The sequence below is a fragment of the Camelus bactrianus genome, chromosome 2, assembly GCF_048773025.1.
Source record: "Camelus bactrianus isolate YW-2024 breed Bactrian camel chromosome 2, ASM4877302v1, whole genome shotgun sequence".
NCBI lineage: Eukaryota > Metazoa > Chordata > Mammalia > Artiodactyla > Camelidae > Camelus > Camelus bactrianus.
In genome coordinates, this window is record NC_133540.1 from 107,762,026 (window position 1) to 107,788,466 (window position 26,441).

Sequence of the window (26,441 nt, forward strand, 5' to 3'; positions counted from 1 at the left end):
TGAGATCTGTGCTATATAGATTTGCTTTTTCTTTAGACTTCAAGTTTTGAGTTTCCACACCTTGATTCTAGAAAAGGACCACTTATTTACCATAGCTTCAGCTCTGCTTGTTATTTTATCCTCTAGAACCTTCCTATGATAATTGTTCCCAAATTTTAAGATTTTCCATGAAGGTTGTTAATTCAGCATTTGAGGCAGTCCTAGGTTTGAATTTCAGCTGTAACAGTTACTATCAGTGTGACCTTTAGTAAGTTACTCACTATTTTTGAGCCTCATTTTCTTCATCTCTAAATATTGTCAGTGTCATAGGATTGTTAAATGAATAAGATCGAGTGAAATTTTATGTATGGCCTAATAGAAGGCCCCCTGCACTGCCCTTTAAGATGTAAATAAATAGTAATTCTATGGTATTACATACACATGACAAACACTGGGATGCACAGTACGTGTGAGTATCCTTATTTTTTTTCTTGAATGTGTAAAGAAAACAGGAAACTGTTTATTTGCTGCTATTACCTGCCACAAACTAATTTGGCTTGCTGCTTATCCCCAGTATCACTTAAGATTCTTGACACATGTCATATTTTAAAATAGTTGTTATGAGAGATTATCTAAATATTACGTATATAAAATGTGATTATGAAGGGTTACCTAAATGTAAGATTGTTATGTGGGATTACAGAAACACCAAGTTTTTAAAACTGTCTAATATTATTGTTTATATACAGTGGTATATTTTATATAGTGCTATTACTGTGTTTAAATGTGAATTTTTCTTTTTCCCTTTAGCATTTCCTTTTTTATTTTTCTATGCTTATATAGTACCATATACAGGACTAGGTAGTATCATAACTGTCTTCCCTAATGCTTTTCCATTTGTTATTACTTATATATAGTTTGTCTAGCAATTTTCCAGAGGTATATTTGTTGTTAGACAGTCACTGACTTTGTTAAAGCAATTAAATTCAATACAGAGTGGGGGAAAATCACCTCTTTGGGAGACCTGCACAAAAAAAAATTGATTTCAAAAGATAATATAGTCTTCAAGTTCAGATTTTAAATATGTGTGTGTGTGACTTAGAGCAAATTATATGAAGACTGAGTACTGCTTAAAATATTATTTTCCCAAATGCTGAAGTTTTGCCCAGTTAATTGCACCTTACAAAATAAATCAGGCATCTCTTAATGACTAAAAAGTTTTTTTCAGAATCTGTTCCTTCGGATTTACACTCTAATAACTAATATGGATGGTATCTAATTTAGTATGACCCTTATAATTAATTTGTGTCAAGACGTCTCTGAAACTAGGAATTTTTTTTTCCTTTATCCCCCTGGAAAAATATCATTAGATTTTTTTATGAAAAAAATACTTATTAATAGAGTGACTATCATTTATTACTGCTTTATAGTTTGGAGGACGTTTTAATATGCATTATCTTCTCAGCTAACATTTACATTTACTCATCAGAGATAGTGAATTAAAAGCCTTGTTATTAAAGTAAATTTCTTTCCCAGTGCCCAGCACATTGTAAATTTAATCTTGTCTTTGGAGGAATCCATCTCTGTAATCATTAAGTCCTTATATTCTTTGCAAACTTCCAGCAGTAATGTCTTTTCTTTGTAAGAGCTCTTTGATATAATTCCACCATCTTTGAATTATGTTCTTCTAGAACTGAAAAACTTTATAAATTTATGAATGAATTCTCTTCTCTTTAAAAAAACAAATTGTTGACATAAATAAAACACAATTTTTTTTTCAAATTAAGAAGTAAACCAATAAAACGTACCCATGAAAGTACAAGTTGTTTTTTAATTTTTTCAAAAGTAGTGCATTAAAGAGATTGTTTACTAAGCAGTAATTTCATGGGAGAAATATGAGATAAAAGGCATAAGTCATACCATGTCACCCCCCTTTCTCTTCTCTCAAGTCCAGGTTTTGTAGTGATTCCCTAATCAGTATATAATTTTAGCCAGGGTGTAAAGCAGAAAAAAGTTTTTTTGTTTTTTTGTGTTTTTTTAACATCTGATGGTTTTGAATCTTTAAATGCTTTTGATGCTCACAGTCATCTTTATTTTGAAAAACATGAAAGAGAATCAGACTTAATGGTAAAACTCTTTCCTTCCTATAGAGAGAAATAGCTCGGAAACTTGCAAATCCTAAGCAGCCAACAAACCCTTTTCTAGAGATGGTCAAATTTCTGTTGGAAAGAATTGCACCTGTGCACATTGATTCAGAAGCTATAAGGTAAGCTAGGAAATATATTCACTCAAAAATAAGACTATAGTCTGAAACTACAGTGTTGTAAATTTAAATTCTAGGTCCCTAAGGAGACCTAAAAAGGTTCTCTGCAGAATAGTATTTTGAAAGGAGCACAAGATTGCCATTAGACTAATCTGCTTTCAAAATATATATCTGTTACTTACCAGCTTAGTGGCTTTGGGGAAAGTTCTCTAATTTATGAGTTTTTAATTTATTTTTAACTTTAATGTGGGTATAACGTCTCCTTGTTGGATGATTGTGGATTAGTGATAAATATATAAAAAGTAAGTAGCCTAGCATAACAAACAGTGACAGCTATTGTTCTTAACTGTTCCCATAATTTCATACATTTCAGTTGTTTCTAATGATTTCCCATTGTAAACTTGTGTGAATACTTTTCCCTTGCCCTAAGCATTTTTCCTGTAGGTTAGCTATATATCTTTCTTTTCACGTTAGATTACTAAATAGCATTTATTGACTCTTTTTTCAAACAGCCTTGGATTAGGAGACCTGGTTCTAGGTATTAGTTCTTTCATCTTATGTGAATCACTGCTTTGGTTGTATTGAAATACCAATTCTTTTCATTTGCTACGGCTGCCATAACAAAATGTCATAGACTGTGTGACTAAAACAACAGAAATTTATTTTCTCACATTCTGGAGGCTAGCAGTCCAAGATCAAGGTATCAACAAGTTTGATTTCTCCTGAACCTCTCTCATAGCGTGCAGATAACCTCCTCCTTGCTTTCCTTACACATCTATGTCGTAATCTCCTCTTCATATATGGACAACAGTCATTGAGGATTATCGCCCACCCATTTGACCTCAGTTTACCTTAATTATCTCTTTAAAGGCCCTATTTCCAAATATAGTCACATTCTGAGGTACTGGAGGCTAGGATTTCAGCATATAAATTTAGGGAGTACATAATTTAGTTCATAATGGTAATGTGGGGTTTGGGGGGTTTTTTAACTAAGATTTCCTTATCCTTTTACTTCCTTATTTGCAAATAAGAAAACTAAGGTTTCAGAGAGACTAAGTGGTATGTTCCACAGCTGGGTGATGACAAAAAACTATAATAACTTAAACTGAGATTCTTTGCTCTATACCATTTGATTTTAATGGGATAAATCAAGGAAATGACAGACTTGAGCACTCTTACCTTTGCATATTGACTTTGAAAGAGACATATAATGGCATCAGGAAACCTCTGCTATTTGTCTCCATGAGGCCTCACAGGGTTTCGTTACTTTAGTAAATTATAATAAGCTTGTGTTTGATCTACAATCTTAAAAGACCAAAAACTCAATTTTTTTTCGATAGCTTCATGGTTGTTTGGACTCAGAGAAAACAACTTGTGGTTAGGATTTCAAAGAGACTAATTTTATGCAAAATTCCCATTAATTTTTCTGGGAAATATGTCATAATACTCCTTCCATGTAACCAAATATTCATGGAATATAAATTGCAGATAAAAGCCTTGATGATTCATTTAACATTACATTTAATGGAGCAATTTGTAAAGTACATTGGGTAACTGGGGAAGGAGAGCTACCTAACCCAGACTGTGAGATAGGCTTGTTATTAGGGAAGGTTCCTGAAATAGATGGTATATAATATGGGTAGTGAAAGATCAGTAGGAATTTTAGTAGATTGGCAAGGTGCAGATTGCAGGGCAAGAGCAGACCAGGCCACTAGCCCCATGGCATTGGGTAAGTTATTTAAACTGCTCTGAGCTTTAATTTTCTCATCTTTAAAATAAGAACAATAATAATAATTACTACTCAGTGGAGTTGTTGAGAGGCTGAAATAACACATGAATATGTAAAGCACTTAGCATAATGCCTCACACACAGTAAGTGCTGAATGAGTGTTAGTAGCTATTCTAGCAGACATAAAAGAACAAAGGCAAAAGGAATCAGTAGGTATTTAGAAAATTGCATGTACTTCAACCATAATGAAAGATTTGGGAAGAAAGGATTGGGAATAGTAGAAAATCATTATAAATACAACCATTTTTAAATTTATTTATTTTGTTATATTTCCCTCAGACTTATGTCCATACAAATATACATATGCATACTACAGTTAGTTATTGGTCTGTAGATAGTGGTTGAAAGTGAAGTAGTAATTGTAGTAATGATTAAAACCTGGAGAGAGTGTACAATTTAAAAGGAAAAAGGTTGAGGACTGAATCCTGCAGAAAATTAGCAGTTAAGAAGCTGGCAAAAGATAAGGAATTTATTAAATTTGAAAAATGTTTTAATGGAGGCATGGTCAAAAGTAGAAAATCAGGAAAGTGGTATCACAGAAGCCAAAGAGGGACTAAAAGGTCAGGGGTCAGATGCTACCAAGAGTGAAATAAGTACTAAAAAAGTATCCGTTGAATTTAGAAAATAGAAAAACAACACAATGCCCAGAATAGTTTCTTTGGTTAGCAAGGGTGAATCAGATTACCATCGATTGAGAAGGGCATAAGATAGTCCTTCCATATCCACATCATGTGTACACAAAGGAAATATTGAGCAGAGAAAACTGTTCAAGCCTAGAGGTGACTGGCCTAGCTCAGTAGGAGTCCACTATATCCCACCTGGCCACCTTGAGGTCTGAGAAAACCAAAGGGCTATATACCCTGTCATACCTCTAAACTGCTATAGGAGATAAATGTTCCCCGTTTATCTGGGGGAGCCAGTATAAACAGTTTAGCTATAAAAAGCAAAGGAGAAAAATGAGATGATGCAGAGAGTAAGTTTGAAGAAGGGTCTTTTTTTGTTGTTTTTAATGAAGGAATTTTGAATATTTAAATACCTTTAAAAGGTATTGAAGAGTCTTGAGTTCAGGCCAAATCCTGTGTGTGATTTTTCAAGCTCAACCCTAGTCAGTTACAAAGACTTTATCTGGAAGGCCTCATTGGGGAAAACTGCCCTCCATGCACCAAACTTTGTACACAGGCAATGCACTGCATTCTCTGAAAGAAGTTGCAGTCAAGAACTCGGGAGCTTACAGTCCATGGCCTTGCATGTGGCTGTGTTCTGAACCCAGATGCCTCCATTTGAGGCCTCCTTATGAGTATATTGGGGTAAGGAGGTCCTGAGCCAAGGCTTTTCCCAGGTGTCTCTGCCAAGATCTCGTTATCAGGAGGGGGAAAGTAGAAGCTATGAAAATATCTTCTCATCTCTGACTGAGTACTTTTCCACTCCTGACCCTTCTCCTCTCCCTTCTCTCAGTTCTATAAAAGGGCATAAACCCTTGTTTGGGACTCCCTCAGCAGGGAAAGAATCCCAGGTCTTAGCTGGTCCACCTGCCCCTTACCTAATGCTCTTCTGTGGACATAAATGGGATAGTCGGGGAACCAGTTGATTTTTTCCTATTTGGCTTCTGGTTTAACATCACAGTAAGTGATTAAAGGCTAAAAAAAGGTATTAAAAGAAGAGAGGTTGAAGATGGGCTAAAAGGAACAGAACTATGATAGAAGAGTATCCCTAAAGAAACAGAACAGGAAGAATGAAATCTTCCCCGATGACGTGAAAAAATGATAGATACAAATTCGAGGAGGTAAGAAGATAAGGTATAGAAAATTACAGTTTTTACTCAAAGCCTCCATTATTCTCCATTAGGTTAAAAAGTGAGGTAATCTGCTCAGTGTAAGAATTTAAAAAATAGACCTAAGTTAGAATGGTAAAGATTTGAAACAGTTCTTATACAGAATAGGAGAGAAAGATGTCCCTTACCAAAGAAGACGTCCCAAGCAGTTTTAGATTGGTGATAATCTTTTGCTTCATGATATCCCATGAAGTATATGGAATGCATATTACTTATCTAATTTAGAAATGAGGGAAAATACTTTCACAGGAGAGAAGACTACAGTTCTGGCTTCACTATTTGGGTCTTTTCTCAGATAGTGTTTCGACTCATAGTGGTGACCCCACCTGCATTGTAATGAAAGCAGAGATTATGCCTGTCTTGTTTTACACTATATTTCCAGGATAAACCCTAAGACTTAGCAAACAATAGGTAGTCAGTAAATACTGAATAAATAAATGTGTGCACTGACTTCTATCACAAGTGGTCAGATACATTTTTGTAAATTTTATCAAACATATTTATAATCTTGTTAGTAAATTCATGGTTTTTATAGGATTTCCTTCTAACAGAAAGCTTAATTTAGAATATTTTTCTCAAATTGGGAATAAGTTTTAAAATATATATATATATATATAAAATGTAAGAGGTTACACTTCTAGAACAAAATATAGGGTAAGCAAGATTTCTTAGTGAAATCTAAGTGACAGAAAATTATTTTTTTCTCTTTGCAAGACACCATTAAGAAACAGAAAAGTCAGACCACAGAACCAGAAAATATTTGCAAAACATATATCTGATAAAGAATTATATCCAGAATATTAAAAGAACTCTTACTACTCAATATTAAGACCAGTTTTAAAATGGGCAAAAAATTTTAACAGATACTTTACCAAATAAAATATACAAATAATAAATAAGCACAATAAAAGACAATCAACATTATTACTTATTATGGAAATGCAAATTCAAATTACAATAAGAAATACCACTACACACTTACTAGGAGGCTTAAATTTAAGATAGTGACTATACACAGTGTTGGTAAGGATGTAGACTGACTTAACCATGTGTTGGTGATGTTGAAAGCAGTTTGTTGTAACATTAAATGTACATATATCACCAAACAACTCAGGAATCCCAATACTAAACATTCACCTGTAAGAAAAGAAAACATACTTCCCATAAAGACTAAAATTTAACTGCCTGTAGCAGCTTTATTTACATCTTTAAAGTGGAAAGACCTAGAAGTCCATCAGTTGGTAATTGGATAAACATATTGTTGTGTACCTATACAACAGAATATTCAGAAGTAGAAAAGAATGAACCACTGATTCTATACAGCTACATGGAGGAATCTCAAAAGCATTGTCACATAAAAGTTGTCAGTTGCAAATATATAAAATATACAAAATTTTAGAAAAGGTAAAATTATAGTGACAGAAACCAGATCAGTGATTGCCAAGTTGGGAAAAAGGAATTGACTGCAGAAGAGGAATAAGGCAAGTTTTTGTGGAGACGAGAATGTTTTATGTATGGATCTCCACGGTGAGACACTACTTTACACCTGCTAGAATGGCTATAATCGAAAAAACAAGTTGGAAGGGATGTAGAAAAATTGGAACCCTCATGTATTGCTAGTGGGAATGTAAAATGGTGGAGCTGCTTTGTAAAACAGTTTGGCAGTTCCTTCAAAAGTGGTATATGGTGCCACAAAGTTACTATATGAACTTGCAATTACACTCCTGAATATATGCCCATACAAAACCTGTGTATGAATGTTCATGGCAATATTATTCACAGTAGCTAAAAAAGCAGAAACAATCCAAACTGTCCTATGTGCATACACTAGAACATTGTTCAGAATTAAAACTAATGAAGTCCTGTTACATACTACATACAACATGGATGAACCTCGAGAACAGTTTGCTAAGAGAAAGGAGTCCACTTTTCTTTCAGAAGTGGACTTTTGAAAGATCACATATTGTATGGTTCCATTTATATGAGATATTCAGAATACGTAAATGTATATACCAGCAGAAAGTAAATTAGCAGATGCCTAGGGCTAGAGGAGGTGGGGATGAGTAAGAAATGATTCCTAATGGGGAAGAGGTTTGTTTTGGGATGAGGGGAAAGCTAATTTTAGATTGTGGTAATGGTTGTACAGCCCTATGACTATACTGAAAAACTATTGACTTACATATTTTAAATAGGTGAATTGTATGGTATGTAAATTGTATTATAAGTTAATATTCATACACTAACATCCAATTTGGTTTTTTTTAAAGTTTTTGCATCAATTGAAGATATTGATGAAGCTTTTAAACTATTGTGATATAAAAGGGGAAATGAAAATGCTGAAAGTGGTTTAAATTTCAGCATCTGCATCTTAACATGTATTTTGTACTTTAAAAATTTTATTGACTTAAATATGTATAACACCAAGGGAAAAAATTTAACCTAAAACTTTTATGATTATGGTCCATTTGTTGAATATTTGCCTGTACTAGGCTATTTGCTATAATAATTTAATGTCCTCAAAGTAATATTTTCTTCAGTTTCTTGATGAAGAAATGAAGTCTCAAAACCAAAAATTACAGTTGTTTTTACTTAAATAATACCATATTGCCACATAGTCTGATTATTATTGATCAGGTAATACTTCATTTTGCTAGGTATGTTTGAAAAACTAATTCAGTAATGGTGGACACTTAAATAATTTTTAATTGATGAATCTGTTTATGAATATAGCCTAGTACTTCTTATGAATTGCTATAAATTTCTTTGCTATAAATTTCTAGGAACAGAATTACTGATTTGATAAATTAATTGCGAGTGATTAATGCCTTTGTCCATGTGTGTGTTTATTAATTGTTTTTTGCTTTGAGTGGATTGTCATTTGTCCATTAAGCAACTACCATCTTATTATTCTTAAAATTGCAAATGATCTCTATATGGGAATGAATATTACCTTGCTTATACTTACAAAATATATTTTAGTATGTGTATGATTTAATTTTAGTTTTGTTTTTCCGTAGAGTTACTATTATTATACATTGAGTTGAGGGGGCAAATAAACTAAAAAATAAGTGCAGCTGTCATGTGGAGAGCAAAATTTAAAAAGTCACAAAATAACTTTTTCTCTCAGAAAATACTTGAATTTGATGTTTAGGTTCTACATATGTCTGCCACAATGCAATTAGGATGCAGTTACTATTCTAGAAGTGTTACTAATTTAGATTTTCTTATTTTAATAGTGCACTGGTAAAACTGATGAATAAATCAATAGAGGGGACAGCAGATGATGAAGAGGAGGGTGTAAGTCCAGATACAGCTATTCGTTCAGGACTTGAACTTCTTAAGGTATTTTTTAAACAATTTGTCTCCACACATTTCTTCAGTGATAATTTGAATTCCTTTAAGGATATGCATCAGTCAGGCTTTATTTCATTGGAAACTATTCAAAAGGTTAAAATTTGTAGTGGAAATCATATTTTATAAAAATAACATGTTTTCTACATTATAATAATGTAATTATTTTACATTATAAGATAATAATGTTTTTTGGTTTTTGCTATTTTGTTCATCATTTGCCTGCCATGATTGTAATAGCATGTGCTTAATGATCTAGTCTTACCTTTCAGAGGACCTGCATCTGGGGTAGAAGGACTGCTCACAGGAATTAATATGACAGCATCTATGTGATCGGGGGTTTTTTAAACAATTGATAATCATAATAGAACGCAGAGAATTGATCAGTTAGTAAGAGATACAGCTTAATCTAGGGGGAACAGAGCATCATCAAAGAGAATAATTCTTGGCATGTTTTAGGGATTGTTGGGAGTCTAGCCTGACTAGAGAGTAGTATTGCTTTGGGAAATACCAGGAGACAAAGTTGGTTCCAGATTGTGGTGTGCCACTGGGGCAGAAAGGTACTTACTATCAAGGACAGTTAACCTGGTTTTTAATATGATGCAGCACTTGGTAAAGCTTTCAGTAGATGGAGTAAAGAGGAGAAGTTGTTGAAGGCAGAGAGACAGATCATTAAGACAACACGAGAACTACGGAAGTAGAGACAAACTAGTGCAATGAACTAATTAGACAAAAAAAGCGAGTGATGGGATTGTATTGGAATGGTCTTAAATATTATTTCATGGAAAGAATTGATACGATGCTTCATGAGAAAGATTTTAATTTTTGGTAATAGGGTTATATGTTTAAATAGTTTTAAGAGTGAAATCATCTTTAAGGCAAACATTTTTAATAGGTTTTTTGATTCAGCTTTTCAAGTTTAATTCTACATTGTCCTGTAAATAAAACCTCATATCTAAATATTATCATTGTAAACCTTACCAAATGAGACAGTCTCTTCTCTTTATAACCAATTAAATAAATCTTACTGAAAAAGTTAATGAGGAGTACATACTCTACTTCCCTCTGTCTTTGTTTCTCTGCTTTTAGCCCTAATAAGGGCAGTCAAGTTGTTTCTTCCTCATATGAAGGTAAACTTTGTAGACATGTTGCATCTAACTTGCTGTAAATTCCTTAAGGATAGGCTGGAACTTACGTCATAATAAATAAGGGGAATAATTATGTTTGTAAGCATGATTAAAAGTTTACAATAATGGCTTTTTTGTTTATTATGATGAGTGAAATTTTTATGATGGATTTCACTTAAAATATTTTCTTATACAGTATCTTTGTGCCAGTGAAATAAAGCTCTATGTTAGTATTTTGTTCACATCACGATACCACACTCCATAAAAAAGGAGCCACATTTCCCACTCCCAGTATTAGAATAGACTATGAGGTGAAGAAGAAAATAGGGCAAGGGCTGTTTTTACATCAGCTATCTATTGCACAGTATTTCTGCTAGTGTCTCATTAGCCACAACTAACCACAAGGGAGGCTGTGGATACCATCTTTATTCTGTGTTGCTGGCATATGCAGCCCATAATTTAAATTTTTATTTAGAGTAGAAAATAATTCTTTTCTTTTAATGGATTAAAACTATTGTCTGTACTTCTAAAGCTATATCTATTCCTCTAGGTTCTGTCTTTCACACATCCTACCTCGTTCCACTCTGCAGAGACATATGAGTCCCTGTTACAGTGCCTCAGAATGGAAGATGACAAGGTAGCAGAAGCTGCTATACAAATTTTTAGAAATACAGGCCACAAAATAGAAACGGACCTACCCCAGATACGATCGTGAGTATGTTTTTTCTATTGGTAAACAGAAGTTTTCTAAGTGTGGGAGTCATAGGATCATTTTTCCCTTTCACTCAGGAAGACAGGAGAAAGGAAAGACAACTCTTATTTAGAAACTACTATTCTATATCCTTTGTTTCATCTTTTCTCTGCTTCACACTCTCCCCTACCATTAGAATATGGGCAGAAGAACAAGTTGAAACTTTGTTTGAAGAAAATTATTTTAATGGACCTAGAGATCATCATTCTAAGTAAAGTAAGCCAGAAAGAAAAAGAAAAATACCATATGATATCACTTATATGTGGAATCTTAAAAAAGGCACAAATGAACTTGTTTACAAAATAGAAACAGACTCACAGATACAGAAAGCAAACTTATGGTTACCGGTGGGGAGGGGTTGGGAAGGGAAAAATTGGGAGTTCGAGATTTGCAGATACTAATTATTGTATATAAAATGTATAAACAAGTTTATACTGTATAGCACAGGGAACTAGGTTCAATATCTTGTAGTAACCCATAATAAACCCATATGAAAACTAATATGTATGTATACATATGACTAAAACATGCTATATACCAGAAATTGACACAACATTGTAAACTGACTGTACTTCAATAAAAATAAAATAATTTTCAAAAAGAATATGATTTTTAGATACTAATATTAATAAGCAAAAGTTACCACAGAATTTAGAACTTGTGATTAATATATCTTCCTAATTATTGTATGTTCATCTTTTTCTAACTGGGTTATAAATTCAGTAAGCTACTACCTTCATTTTCCACCCAAGAATTGGATAATCAAGTAATGTGCTTAATATTTATTTGTTGCCATGGTGCTCTTATCACTCCCTCTAGATTACTTCCCCTCTCCTCTTAAGAATGAAATACACTTTGATATTTTCACTTTGGCGTCTTAAAGGGATTGCCTTAGGATCAACATCGTGCTGAGCTTATATTTAGACATAAAATGTGGGACATGTCTTTTGGAGGAAGAACACATTGCTGAAAGCTATTGAATCACACTTTCAAGGTGTATATGTAAATAGTTCAGAGTATTTCCAAATCAAACCAGTTTTTCCTCACAGGGTAATAATACTAAGAGAACTCATGACTTTAAATTTGTGAGCCAGTAATTTAAATTTGAGAAATAATTCGATATTTATTGTATGTTGTTTTCATTGCAGCACTGTACTGGCTAATGTGAAAGAATTACCACAGACAGTCCTTACTCTCTTAAGGAGTTTATACTCTAGAAATGATAATCTTTGTATTTGTATATTATAGAAAAAATCATTGACAGAGTAGGATAAATTTATTTGTGAGTCTTTCAAGGTAGGAAAACCTATACAATTTTTTAAGGTAAAGATTTATTCTTAAAGGAATTCTATCCCAAAAGAAGCAGTGGAAGAGTTAACTTTGGACACAAGGAATAAAACCTCTTGTTGTTAAGACTAATGGGGAAGGAATGAGAGAATCACTGAAAAGCAGAGAAGCACAACACTGCAGACCTCAGTAATAACCCTGATGACATCACTGGATTATAGCACACTAGAAAGGTTAAAGTTGACTTATGTATCACCATTTCATTAGGCTAATTAATAATACACTTAACAATAATTTGATCAACATGGTATCTTCCTTTGTTACCTACTAGTGTTACAAGAACTATTACCCTGGTAAATTGGTTTGAAATACAGACTTAAACAGTGCTCAGTCAAGGAGGCTATTTGGGCATGAAAATACCTCTCATAATTCTAAATCTGCATGGAGAGAAATGTGGCATGTTCATAAATATCAAATTAAACTTATACTGACTAGCATATGTTCCAGTTTTTTGATTGAGGTGCATGACCTGGGGTCTGGGGTATTGCTCTTAATGTCTAGCCTCCCATTAGTATAAGAGGACCCTTTGTCACATTGCATATGGTATCAGTGACCATATTTTATGTGACTATTTTATAATCTATAAAATAGTATTGCATTAAATGTATGACAAGTATCTTTCCTTAAATTTTTTGTTTTGCCTGTGGATTTTCTTCTGATTTAAAAAAAATATGTAATAAGTTCATTGCAAAAAGCTGAAACTTTAGAAAGGAAAAAGGAAAAGAAAGTCACTATTAACATTTTGATATATAATTTTATGAATATTCTATTTACTTGATTATATGCCAATTTTTTAATAAGTTGATACAAACATGCCATTTTCTTCATTCTACTAAATGTTTTCCCATATCATCAACACTTAATGCATTATAACTGTATTATGTATTTCCATATTGTCCTATAGAAAGATTGTTTTACTTTTAATCTTCAGTGTCTGTGTGGTTAAGTGCATAGATTTGGAACAGAAATGTTTGTCTTCAAATCCCAACTTCACCATTTCCTAGCTCTGTCACCTTAAGAAATTTAAATGAATATGTTTGTGCTTTAGTTTTCTCATCCATTTAATGACTATAATAATAGTTTTCTTTGGGCTATTTTGAGGATTAATTTAATTAATTCATGTTAAAAAAAAACAGAACAGTGCTTGGCACAAGTACTTAATAATTGTTAAATGTTTTATTACTTTTCTATCTATGTGTCTGTATCCTTTCATTCTCCCTTTTACTGGTATGCTCATTTCAGTTTTTAAGTAAAACTTGGCCTTTTGCTCCTCCCCACCCCACCCCCCACCATGGCTGCTTTAAAATAACTGAAGGGGATTGTGAAAGGGAAGTAGGAAATTTAGGAATCTTCTTAGAAGGTAACTGTAAAATTATGGTATGGGTCAAATTTTAGGTTATAAATTAAGGGTGGCTTGTTTATTTCTCCATATTCATGCAGTGGCTTTAAAGTGAAAATTATCTCCTGGAGTAGCCTTTTTTGAGGCATTGTTATTTCTTGGATTTTACTTGGTGACAGAGAAGGAGCTTTAAATCTTTCTATAGATCAGGTAATTTTTAAAAGAGGCTTTCTACCAGCATACATCCAAATGGTTTCTGGAGATGAAGTAGGAGACAACAAAAAGAACTACTTGTGGTTAATGGGCTTTTTAAAAACTATGATATTTTTTTCCAGGACCTTAATTCCCATTTTACATCAGAAAGCAAAGAGAGGTACTCCACACCAAGCAAAACAGGCCGTTCACTGTATACATGCCATATTCACAAATAAAGAAGTCCAGCTTGCACAGATTTTTGAGGTATGTGTAACTATAGGATGTGTTTTAGTTGATTCTTATTTTTATGCTCTATAGTTTGATAAAGATAGAAGGTAGTTTTTTTTAGCTTTTTAGTCCCACTCCAGAAAATAAATTCCATGGGAGCAGGGACTCTCTTTTATTCAGCACTTTAAATAGTCCCATACTTTAGATGGGATTATATGTTCAGATACTACATACTGAAAGATGTTTTGTGTGTTTGTGTTACATTTTACTTAATGTCAGCTTATTGGCTCAGTGGTCCTATTAGCCTCAGAAATTATTAGTAGATGACTTTAAATCACCCAGCTTAAAGTGCCTGACAACCCTACTTGAAAATTAGTTTTGTTTGCCTTTCCTTATGTATGATCCATGGCCTGATTCCACTACTAGAAAAGTATTCCTATTACCATAAATTGGATGCAGTATGAATGGAACCCAGTAAACTCTTATTTTTAATGATCCATGATCATTTAAAATGTCCCCACAGGATAAGAAATCCACCAACATAACAAACCTATTGCACATGACTTGAAAATAATGCTGATTTGACAGTGCAGAAATATTCTTGCATTGTACCTTTTATGTGGGCCTTTTTTTTTCTTTTATCATTCTGTATTCTTTCAATCTTATTAAATTTCAGAATGTAGAATAAGAATCAAGTGTTTAGTACGGCTGAAGTTACTTTTGATCATCTCATTAGAACAGATTTGTTTTGGCGTGATAAATTCAGGGACTTAGGAACATGTACTGTTTCCGTAAAATGTCTAGATATTTATAGAACAGAATGGTAATTTTGACTGTTTTATTTTTATAGCCACTCAGCAGGAGTCTGAATGCTGATGTACCAGAACAACTTATAACTCCATTAGTTTCACTGGGCCACATTTCCATGTTAGCACCAGATCAATTTGCTTCCCCAATGAAATCTGTAGTAGCAAATTTTATTGTGAAAGATCTGCTAATGAATGACAGGGTAAGTTTCTCATTTAATTAAATTTAGAATCATGAGATTAAGATGGTTTGCATTTTTGTCACAGAAACAGCATTTCTGCTTCTCTCTCTATATAATTCTCTTTTACTTTTAAGTTATTATATATTTTCCCTCCTTATTTAAATTTCCAAATGACATTCTGACTTCTGTGTAGCTATTAGTAGAACTTAATATTTAAGAAAGAAAAACATGAGAACATGAGATGGATGAATCATGAAGTGAAAAGTGTAAGTCAGATGCTGTTATCCTAATATTTGAAGGACAATTTACTGGAGTGCTTTTTGTTTTATCAAACATCGTTTAAAATATAACTGGAATTGTATTTGACTAGCTTCTTGAAATGTAATTAATTACATTGCACTTTTGGGACTAGAGTTAATGTATTGTTTTAGTTATTGAAAGATGCGCATGTAAGAGAGAGAGCAAGCACGCACCCTGATTTATTCACCTTTGGGTTACAGCTTAGGGATGTCTAGCTTGAAAAGGCTCCCTGAGTGATTTCTGAACCATACATCTGATTGGAATCACCACTTTACCAAATGGATCTAAATAAAAGAGTTAATTGAATGAAGACACAAATTGGTGTTACCTGCTGGACAATTGTGGATGACTTTCAATGCAGTACTAACTACCCAGGTTACCTAGTCCTTCTACATGGTTCAATAGTCTTTGAACCCTCAATATCTGAACTTAAAAAGAAAGATACTTGCCAGTGCACTCCTTCCTCTTTTCCCTCTCCCTGTTTGGACGAGATAGACAAGGATGGAAGAGTTTGGCCAAAGTCTCATTTCCCATTGCATGCATTCATGCTTTTCTCTGCACTGTTGATGGATGTGGCCGGCGGGCAACAAATGTAAAATTTAAGACATCTCTTAAGTGATGACTTGATTGTTGATAAATTCTGTTTTAAGATGGTTCTCTCCTTTGTGTGTGGTAAAATATACATAATATAAACTTTGCCATTTTTACCACTTTTAAGTGTGCAGTTCACTCACATTATATACACCCATGTTCTTGGTTTTGTTGTTGGGCATTTTTTGTTTTGTTTTGTTTATTAAAAGCCAACAGGTGCTCGCTCTCTCTTGCCTTCCGAGATGACCCGCACTCTATGGAGAATGTGTCTACCTTTAACCTCCCCACCACCCCCACCGTCCCCGTGTACATCTCTCTAAATAAATCTACTTTTACTAAAAAAAAAAAAAAGAAAAGAAAAAGCAAACAAGTTTACTAACATGTACCTCCTAAATACACAGGGGATAACACAGGAAAGCTGAGTAACTCTCCAAAATGGCCCAAGCTACCACCTAAAATAAACAGCCACGTTGTTGTGTAACCACTACCCCTATTTCCAGAATTTTATCATCTTAGATGGAGACTGTATCCATTAACCAGTAACTCCTCATTGCCTCCTCCCCCCAGCCTCTGGTAACCTCTCTTGTTCTTTCCTGCACCATGAATTTGCCTATTTTGGATACCTCTTATCATATAGTATTTATCCTTTTGTGTCTGACATATTTCACTTGGCATAATGGTTTCAAGGTTCATCTATATTATAGTATGTATCAGAACATTTTTGCGGGGGATGGGTAATTAGGTTACTTATTTGTTTATTTTTAGAGGAGGTACTGGGGATCGAACCCAGGACCTTGTATATGCTAAGCATGCGCTCTACCACTTGAACTATACCATCCTCCGAAGAACTTCATTTTATGCCAGAATAATATTCTGTTGTATGGACAGTTGGGTTTTTTCCACCTTTTGACTATTGTCAATAATGCTGATCTGAACATTTGAGTCATTGTTTTCAAATTCTTATGTTATATACCTAGGAGTGGAATTGCTGGGTTACATGGTAATTCTATTTTGAACTTTTTGAGGGACTGCCAAACTGTTTTCCGAAGTGGCTGTACCATTTTACATTCCTAGAAGCAATGCACAAGGCTTCCAGTTTCTCCACATCTTGGTCAACACCTACTCTTTCCTGTTTTGTTGATAGTCATCCCAGTAGGTGTAAAGAAGTATCTTGTGGTTTTGATTTGTTTCCCTAATGACTAATGATGTTGAGAATTTTTTTCATGTGCTTATTGGCCATTTGTTTATCTTCTTTGGATATTGAGTCCTTTGCCCACTTTTAATTGTTTGTTGTTGAGTTGTAAGAATTCTTTATATATTCTGAGTCTTATACCTTTGTCAGACATTTGCCAAATCCAAGATCATGAAGTTTTTTCCCTACATCATGTTCTAAGAGTTTTATAGTTTTAGCTTTTAAATTAAGATCTTTGATCCATTTTTTAAGTTAATTTTTGTATATGATATGAGATAATAGTCCAGCTTTAATTCCTTTGCATGTGGCTGTATCTACTTTTTTCCAGCACCATTTGTTGTAGAGACTGTTCCCAATAATTGGTCTCAGCATTCTTGTTAAAAACCAATTGGCCATATGCGTGAGAGATTTCTGGGTTCTCTGTTTCGTTCCATTGGTTGTTATGTCAGTACTGACCACACTGTCTTGATTACTATAGATTTGTAGTAAGTTTCAAACTCAAGAAGTTTGAGCCCTCCAGCTTTGTTCTTTTCCAGTCACTACTTGGTCCATTTCCTGTGAGTATCCTGGAGCACTGCATTGTTCAGCATGAAAAACTTAACGAGCAAAATTTTAAAATTTTTTCTAAAAGTAAAATCTGTCTGTAGTCAACAGGTGAAAAGAATGGAAAATTATGGTCTCCAGATGAAGAGGTTTCCCCTGAAGTACTAGCAAAGGTAAATTTGTGTAGGTCTTGATAACTTTTATGTTTAAATAATGAACATTTATAGATATCTTTTTTTAACCTAACAGCTAATAAGCATTTTTAAATCAGGTGCTTTAAAAGTTGTATGTTACTCAAATTTTAGTTGTTATTGAGTTATTTTTATATATGTATGTCAGAATGTTCTGTAGACCTGCCTGCCTGCTAAGACAATTGCAGTGAGGCTGTTTTACACAGAGATTGTTGTAGAATGTTGATGCTCAGAAGCATCTCAAGTCTAGTCTCATTACCACTGTTGCTCTACAAGCATATAAATATTAACTTGTCAAAAACAGATGGTTGTCATCGAATTGGTAACTTTTGATAGATTTAAATTGTACTCTGGTAAAAATTTTTAAAGTGGTAGTCTTGGGATTTAAAACAAAATTTATTCATTATCATTTTACTTGATAATCTGTTTCACCTTGAGTAACTTCATAGTCATCATATATTCTATCAATTCCTTTTTTCAGGTTGTCAATAAATATGATAAATACTACCTAGATCCTTAGCTAGTTCTTTCATGTATATTGGTAACAACCTTTTGAGTATAAACCGCCAAGTAACTATGACTATGAATAATTACAGAATCTCCTAGTTTTGTTTTTAAATCAGAATGTTAAGTGAGACTGAATCAGACTTAATGGTTTCTTCAAAATAGTTTTTCAGTACTATAAAAAATACTAAAGTCTATCTAAATAGTTATTTTTAATCACTAAAATTAGTATAGTTTAAATAATTTTTAAGCAATATATTTTTAAATAAGTTGAAAATATTGGACAAGTGTCCAAGTGTGAAAAGTCTGAGTTTGGGAGTCAGGCCTTGGGCAAGTCATCTATCATAGTAATGTGTCTAAATTGCCTTATTTATTGGAAATAAGAAAACCTCACTCAGAGAGTTGTTTGGGAGAGTAAATAAAGTAATATATTTACAGCTCTGGGGAAGGTACCTGGTGCAGATTAAACAGAATAAATATTGTTTATTTATTTGTTTACTAAAATATGTCTGCTGGCAGTTAGGTAATTCACAAATCTAACTAACATAAACCAATTTTCCCTTTAAGTGGAATTTTAAGTTGCTTTCTTTTTTTAGCATGTTAATATTTTATAGGTACAGGCAATTAAACTTCTGGTAAGATGGCTGTTGGGTATGAAAAACAACCAGTCCAAATCTGCCAATTCAACTCTTCGGTTATTATCAGCGATGTTGGTTAGTGAGGGTGACCTGACAGAGCAAAAGAGGATCAGGTGAGATTTTTCTCCCTTTTCAGTTTTTTTACGCTCAAGATCTTATTTAAGCTTACATAGGATTAACTAATTTTTTTTCATTGAAGTATAGTCAGTTTGCAATGTTGTGGATTAATTATTGTTGACTGTTGTAACTGCACTATGTGCTTTGCATTCAATTTTTATGTACTCATTTGGGGTTTATATCTCAATAACGATGGTATATTTTTCTTCATTCCTAGAGACTTCTTTTTCCAGTAAATTTTTAGTCATAATCACTATAGCAGTGTTACAGTTAACTTCAACATTTTGTTCAATTAAATAAGTATTTGTTGAATTACTACTCTTTATGAAACACTATGAAAAGCATTGCAGCAAAAACAAATAAAATTCAGTTCCTGTCTTTAAGGAACTTACCCTATAGTGTGGTGACTGAACAAGTAAAGTAACTTGGTGCCATGAAAGGAATACAAATTTTAGTATAGGTTCAAAGAAGGAAGAGTTGCAGCCTTCCTGTGGTTTGCTGAAGAGTATTCAAAGTTCTGCAGATGCAAAAAAAAAAAAAGTTTCCATTTCTACACATTTTCACTCTTCAAATCTGTGAAATCACCGTCTCTTCTTTTTAGAGGGAGGGGGAGTGGATAGTTAGGTTTATTTATTTATTTTTAATGGAGGTACTGGGATTGAACCCAGGACTTTGTGCATGCTAAGCACACACTCTACTACTGAGCTATACCACCCCCACACTATCCTTCTTTCTCTTCCTTTTAAGATGAAAATAAAAGCCAAATTTTCATTAACCTTGTCTCTTTCAAATTCTTGATTTACTAGGGTCCAGGAAAAATAACTGAAAAATTCTACTTGTGTTGCATTCTTACTTTAGAATTTGTGTTAGAGGATAGGCTTACTGTTCATTTATACATTCAGCATTTATTGAGCACGATCATTCCAAGTACTGCTAAGTTTTTTTTAAAGGTACAATTACTTCTCCCTCTAAGGAATATAGATTCTAGTGGAAGAGATAAGATATTGCACAGTTACAATAGAGATGCTGAATGCTTTGATAAACTGAAGAAAATGATGAAAAGTTATTTTTATCATAGAGTAAGCCAAGAGTAGCTTTGCATGAACAGACTGAAGATTGGAGATAGTAAGAAGTTCTAAGTTTGGGGAAATTATGTACCGTGTATAGCAGAGGCTTAATAATGAGTTCTTATACATCAGTGACAAATAGTCAGGATCCCCAATAGAGCTGAAGATTATATATTACCAATTTTATCTTTTAAAAAAATGTTCAGCATCACTAAATACAATAAATACAATTTTAACTTAAGTGATATCTCTTGCCTGTTAAATCAACAAATAAAATTTTTTTAAGCAACCATTGCTCCATGAGATCAGGGAAATGGGTTCCCTCATTACTTGTGTGAATATAAATTGGCACAGTCTTGGCAGAACAGTTTGACGTTTTGTGTCTAAATCCTTAAAAATGTTATCCTTTGACTCTTTATTACACTCATGAAAAAAGAATCATCCAAAACTATACACACAAACATGCCCTGTGCAGCATTTTTTATCATCACAAAAAACAGAAATGGTTAACTGGAACATACATACCACGAAATTATTAGGCAGGTCTTAATCAGATATTACATATCCTGTGGTTCACCTTGGGCTTATTCAACTCTATACTCCATTGCTAGCTGTTTTAACTTGTATAAATCACTTTTCTAAGCCTCAGTTTCCTCATGTTACAGAGTGAAAATTAGTGTTTCATACACTGCCTAGCATAGATTAAGCACCCAAATAGTAGCTATTAATTTTTTTAATTCCTGAATCATTTGCCTCAGAAGCCATTTGAGGGTCCCTCATTGTTACCAGTGCTCAGTTTGGTAGTCGTGTGGTCCAAGAGTGCCATGTTTTCTCCTCTAGTATGCTAAATAATAGTCACTTGTGGATTCAGGCCAAGTTTTCCACATTTCCTGAAGTTTTCAAAATATGAAAGCTATGCTGTGTTCCACATAGAAGTGAAAGTAAGAAGAATGTCTTTTCACCATATCATTGTCACATTTTACCATTTAGATAATAAAAGTCCACTCGGTGGGGGTGGGAGTGCCTGGACCTGCTAGGTTCCCTCAGAATACTTGATGCTACAAAGCAAAGTCTCCTCCCAGAGACTAGTACCTGAGAGACACTGCCTCCCCTTTTCTGGTGCAAATTAACTCCTAATTCCTAGCCCCTCCATTTCATCAGACCTGTGTAGACTTAAGCTCTGTTTCTATCGTGTGTGTGTGTGTACACTTAAAAATTGTAGGAAATAGATTTTAACTGATAGGTGATTTTTAATTTTTCACAATTTTTCAATATCAAATTTTCTACAGTGAATGAATTTTCTCTTAAAATGAAGAATACAGTTCGTAATGTAAGTGGTTTTTGGTAGCATTGCAGTTAGTGCCATTGTGAGTGTAAGCAGAGTTGCTTGGCTGTGGTGGAGAATCTAAGCTACAGCATAACTAAAAATGAAGGCAAACATAAAAGAGAATGAAATGTTGCCATTTGGAACAACGTGGATGAACCTGGAGGGTATTATGCTTTGTGAAATAGGTCAGACAGAGAAAGACAAATAGTGTATGTTATCACTTATATGTGGAATCTGAAAAAATAAACTAGTGACTATAACAGAAAAGAAACAGACTCACAGATGTAGAGAACAAACTAGTAAAGGAGCAAGATAGGGGTAGGGGATTAAGAGGTACAGACTACTTTGTATAAAGTAAATAAGCTATAAGGATATACTGTACAGTGTAGAAAATATAGCCAATATTTTATAGTAACTATAACTGGAGTATAACCTTAAAAATTTTTTGAATCACTGTTGTACACCTGAAATTAATATATAGTAAATCTATACCTCAATAAAATAAACAAAATTTTTTTTTAATAAAGGCAGATAAATTTAATATCAGATAGTCAATGATTGGAGCCTTTTTCCCTGTGTTGAGTTCAAGATTCAAAGTAACTTTCCATATTTGTACATTATGTCATTTTAAGCTTAAATTATGCTAAAGCTCTTAACTGTCAAAAAGGAATTGAAGCATTTTATGAATAATAGTTATAGGAAATGTTTATTTCTTTTTTGTTTGTTTATAGTAAATCTGATATGTCTCGCTTGCGATTAGCTGCTGGTAGTGCCATAATGAAGCTTGCTCAGGAACCTTGTTACCATGAAATTATAACCCCAGAACAGTTTCAGCTCTGTGCACTTGTTATTAATGTAAGTAACAATCTTATTTTTCTTAATTACTTGGCCTTCAAAGTTAAATTAATTTACTTTCTATGGATTATAGATCCATTTACTGTATGGATTTGTGCACAAAAGAGGTTTATTACTACTGTAACTAGCTATCCCCCAAATATTAAGCTATTTACTCCTTCAGTGTAATTATCTTTTTTTAAAATGAAGACATTAAAAATGCGTAAACTTCTCTTTTGTAAATGTTTGCCAATTTTCAAAAAATAAACTAGGAGTTTTTGACATGGTTTTGAAAGTACTAATATTTTTATGTAAGTATTTTTGATTTTGTGCTGCTGTAGGATGAGTGCTATCAAGTAAGGCAGATATTTGCTCAGAAGCTACATAAGGCACTTGTGAAGTTACTGCTCCCATTGGAGTATATGGCGATCTTTGCCTTGTGTGCCAAAGATCCTGTGAAGGAGAGAAGAGCACATGCACGACAGTGTTTGCTTAAAAATATCAGCATACGCAGGGAGTACATTAAACAGAACCCCATGGCTACTGGTAAGTAACTTGGAAAATTCCCAAAGTGCAAATATATCTTCTCAATGTACTGATTTGTAGGGGGTTTTATTTCATATATTTCTATTGTAGTTTTATGATAGCACTGGAATTTTCATACTATGCTGTTGTAATTAAGATGTACTTAAAATCTTAAATCCTTATTTCTGAGTCCTATTTACAATGCATAAAACTATTAGGATGAACTGCATTTTTTTTTACAGTCATTAGTGTGGCTTGATTTGAACACATTGCTCTGATGTTGGGCAGTAATGAATTATTTTCCTGGCTTTACCAGGAACCCACTGTATAATCTTAAGTTATTCTTTGTCTTTAGTAGCCTTCAAAATTGAGAAAAGTATTTCAGTATCATCTAGGTAACATGTTGCCTCAAATTTAGAAATAACCAAAAGGAAACATGTTAACTGAAGTAGTTAGAATGTTAGGAAAGATAATTATAAAAGCTATTATCACTATTGTTAATAATTTTTTCACTTTAGAGAAATTATTATCACTGTTGCCTGAATATGTAGTTCCATATATGATCCACCTGCTAGCCCATGATCCAGATTTTACAAGATCGCAAGATGTTGATCAGCTTCGTGATATTAAAGAGTAAGTCATGTTGATTAAGACTTATAAAAATTATGTTTAGTCTTTAAAAGATGATGATTTTTTTTCCTGTTACTGTTTCCATTAGAATAAAACCCTTTTTGTGGTTTTGTTCTTTTATTGTAAATTTTAAGTTTCATCTTAAAAAATTGTTCCCATCTAACAGGTTCTGTTTGATTTTGTTTGTTTCCTATTTGTTTGCAGTAAACTGTCTGAGTCTATGAGATAGACTGGTTTGCTTTTTATGTTATTTTTACTGTTTGTATTAAGATAGGCTTCAGTTACTGAAGTTTGATAATTTAGAAAGCCATGTAGAGAAAACTTCTCTCCTTGAAAAGTTCAACTTTACTTTCAACTTCAAAAGATAATGCCTTAAAAATATGCGCACACAGGAGATATTCTGTGGCAGGACTATGGTAATACAAAATTCAATTTGTTACACTAGTCAGAAATTTGTCTCTAGTGGAAAGCCAGGCAAGTAAACAATTATAGAACACTTGTTTAAGAAGCATCTTTATGTAAAACAGAAATTTGTATATGATGCAGGGTGAGGGAAAGGGTTTGAGGTTGCCTAGAATTATCTACAAATGACTTCCAAAAAACTTTAAAACAATATTTATTTTCCCATTGCTATGCTTTTGCTTTGCATTTTTTTTTAAGTTGTTCTAAGTAAAGTTAATATCTATTCTTTGTATGAAAATAGGCATTTCTGAGCTGGGATTTTTAAGCTTGGAGCCTTCATGTTCTAATAGGCTCTAAGTGTTCTGAGCCAATGGGAAACCATTCCCTGGAGTAAGGGAGGGAAAGATCAGGTAAAGTTGGGGAGGAGTCATAGGGAGGAACTGAGCCTGAACTGTGCATTCTGTTTTCCCACGCCACCCCCATGTGAACTTCCCACCCTGTCAGAGTGAGCATCCCCCAAATGGCAGTCTCCTATACTGTCGTTCCCACTCTGTCCCACCCTCCATTCTTTGGGAGCTTATGGGTAAAGAGAGAATAAATGAGGAAGGTTGCTCTGAAGGGGAGGAGAGAGGGCCAGAAAGACTGAGCAGGGCATCCTTACTGAGCATTTTCCCAATGGCAGGTATGAGACAATCATCATTCTTTTAGCACATAGAGGGATCCTTAAATTAGGAAGCCCACCAAAGTGTGGGTACTTGCTGCAGGCTATGAAAGGATGACAGAGACAGAGAGATGAAATGAACAGCTACTTATTGCTCAGGAGGAGAAATGGAAGGAAAGTGCTCCAGCAGGGAAAGAAAGCACTTGAGCCAAGAGCTATCAGCCAGCACGGCTGGTAGAGACAGCTCCCTGCTTTGCACTTTTAAATTAGTTCCTTCACCTTATATTTAAGGCATTATGATTTTTCTATGTGTGACATTAAGCCTTATTCCTAGTCTTATTTAAAGTTGTAATCAGCATTTATGTCTGCCTTCTGAAGCTTTGGTCACTGAAATTGTGTCAAAATCTTAACAATTGGAAGAGGTATATTTTGTCCAACAATACTCTTAGGCATCAGCCTGTGAGCTCCTTACATTTTGAAGGCTTGTCATTCAGTTGCTGCTTCCAACACATCATTTGAGTGATATTGTCTTTATACTTCAAATGCTTGAAAATAAGTCTGCCTTAAAGAAAATTGTTTTTTAGAGTTTTAATTGGTATATATTTTAAGAAGCCACATAAGTATCTTTCAGGAGACATAGAGTCTAGTCCCAGCTTTGTGAATAAAACCTTTACTTCTCTGGGCTTATCCGTAAAATGCAGAAGACGAAATATATAATTCCTAAAATATCTTCCAATTCTAACTTTTGTTTATTTTGTAAATGTTTATATTTGTAAATTCTTTTTTTTCTTTCTCTTCTTTTTTTTGTTTTTTGTTTGTTTGTTTAAACAACTTTTATTTTGGAATTTCCCACAAAGCACTTTTATAAAATGAAAAGACAATGTATGTATTTGCCTCAAACACAAGGTCTATGTTAGGGACCCTTTTAGCCCTATTTCAGTTGCAAGGCAGTCATGTGGAAAAGGGATTAGACTTAAGAGAGGCAGCAGTGATGTGGAAAGAGTACTGAAGTACTGAAGTAATTAGAGTTAGAATTGAAATCACTGGCACATATTTTTTGGTTCTATCTAGCATGCAATTCTTTTGAATATTTTTAAACATTTCATTTTAAGTTACCTTATATTTTTCTTTTTTACCTTGTAATTTGAAGTGTTGAATAATATGTTTTTCAAACTGCGGTCATGTAACTTTGTGGAAGTGGCTTATTATTGTATCACTATTTTATTGTAGTAAAATATTAATTACATTTTCAGTATTGTGCTACCATCACCACTGTGTTTCCAAACCTTTTCATCATCCAAACAGAGAATCTGTACCCATTAAGTAACAATTCCCCATTGCATCTGTCTCCAGCCACTGGTAACCACTACTTTATATCTCTTTGAATTTGCCTATTCTAGAAACCTCATGTAAGTGGAATCATACAATATTTGTCCATTTGTATCTGTTATTTCACTTAACACAATACTTTCAGGGTTCATGCATGTTGTAGCATTTGTCAGAACTTCATTTCCTTTTATGGCTAAATAATATTCCATTGAAAATAGGAATAAACCTGACCAAAGATGTAAAAGACTTACACGCTGAGAACTATAAAACATTGATAAAGGATATTGAAGATGATTCAAAGAAATGGAAAAGTATCCCATGCTTTTGGATTAGAAGAATTAATATTAAAATGGCTATACTGCCCAAAGCAATCTGTAGACTTAATGTGATCCCTATCAGATT

At 33.5% G+C, this 26,441-nt stretch overlaps 1 protein-coding gene across 5 annotated transcripts in view; it reads left to right on the forward strand.

The window, feature by feature from the left end:
- The window catches only part of PDS5A (PDS5 cohesin associated factor A), a 117,820-nt gene that overhangs the window by 66,783 nt on the left and 24,596 nt on the right, over positions 1-26,441 (forward strand). For all 5 annotated transcript variants that reach the window (XM_074349073.1, XM_074349068.1, XM_074349074.1 and 2 more), the window contains exons 17-26: positions 2,130-2,245; positions 9,099-9,204; positions 10,891-11,051; positions 14,113-14,236; positions 15,051-15,209; positions 17,919-17,987; positions 19,124-19,260; positions 22,390-22,513; positions 22,834-23,038; positions 23,536-23,650. In XM_074349073.1, coding sequence (XP_074205174.1) covers positions 2,130-2,245; positions 9,099-9,204; positions 10,891-11,051; positions 14,113-14,236; positions 15,051-15,209; positions 17,919-17,987; positions 19,124-19,260; positions 22,390-22,513; positions 22,834-23,038; positions 23,536-23,650 — 1,316 coding nt within the window. The remainder of the gene's footprint in view (positions 1-2,129; positions 2,246-9,098; positions 9,205-10,890; positions 11,052-14,112; positions 14,237-15,050; positions 15,210-17,918; positions 17,988-19,123; positions 19,261-22,389; positions 22,514-22,833; positions 23,039-23,535; positions 23,651-26,441) is intronic.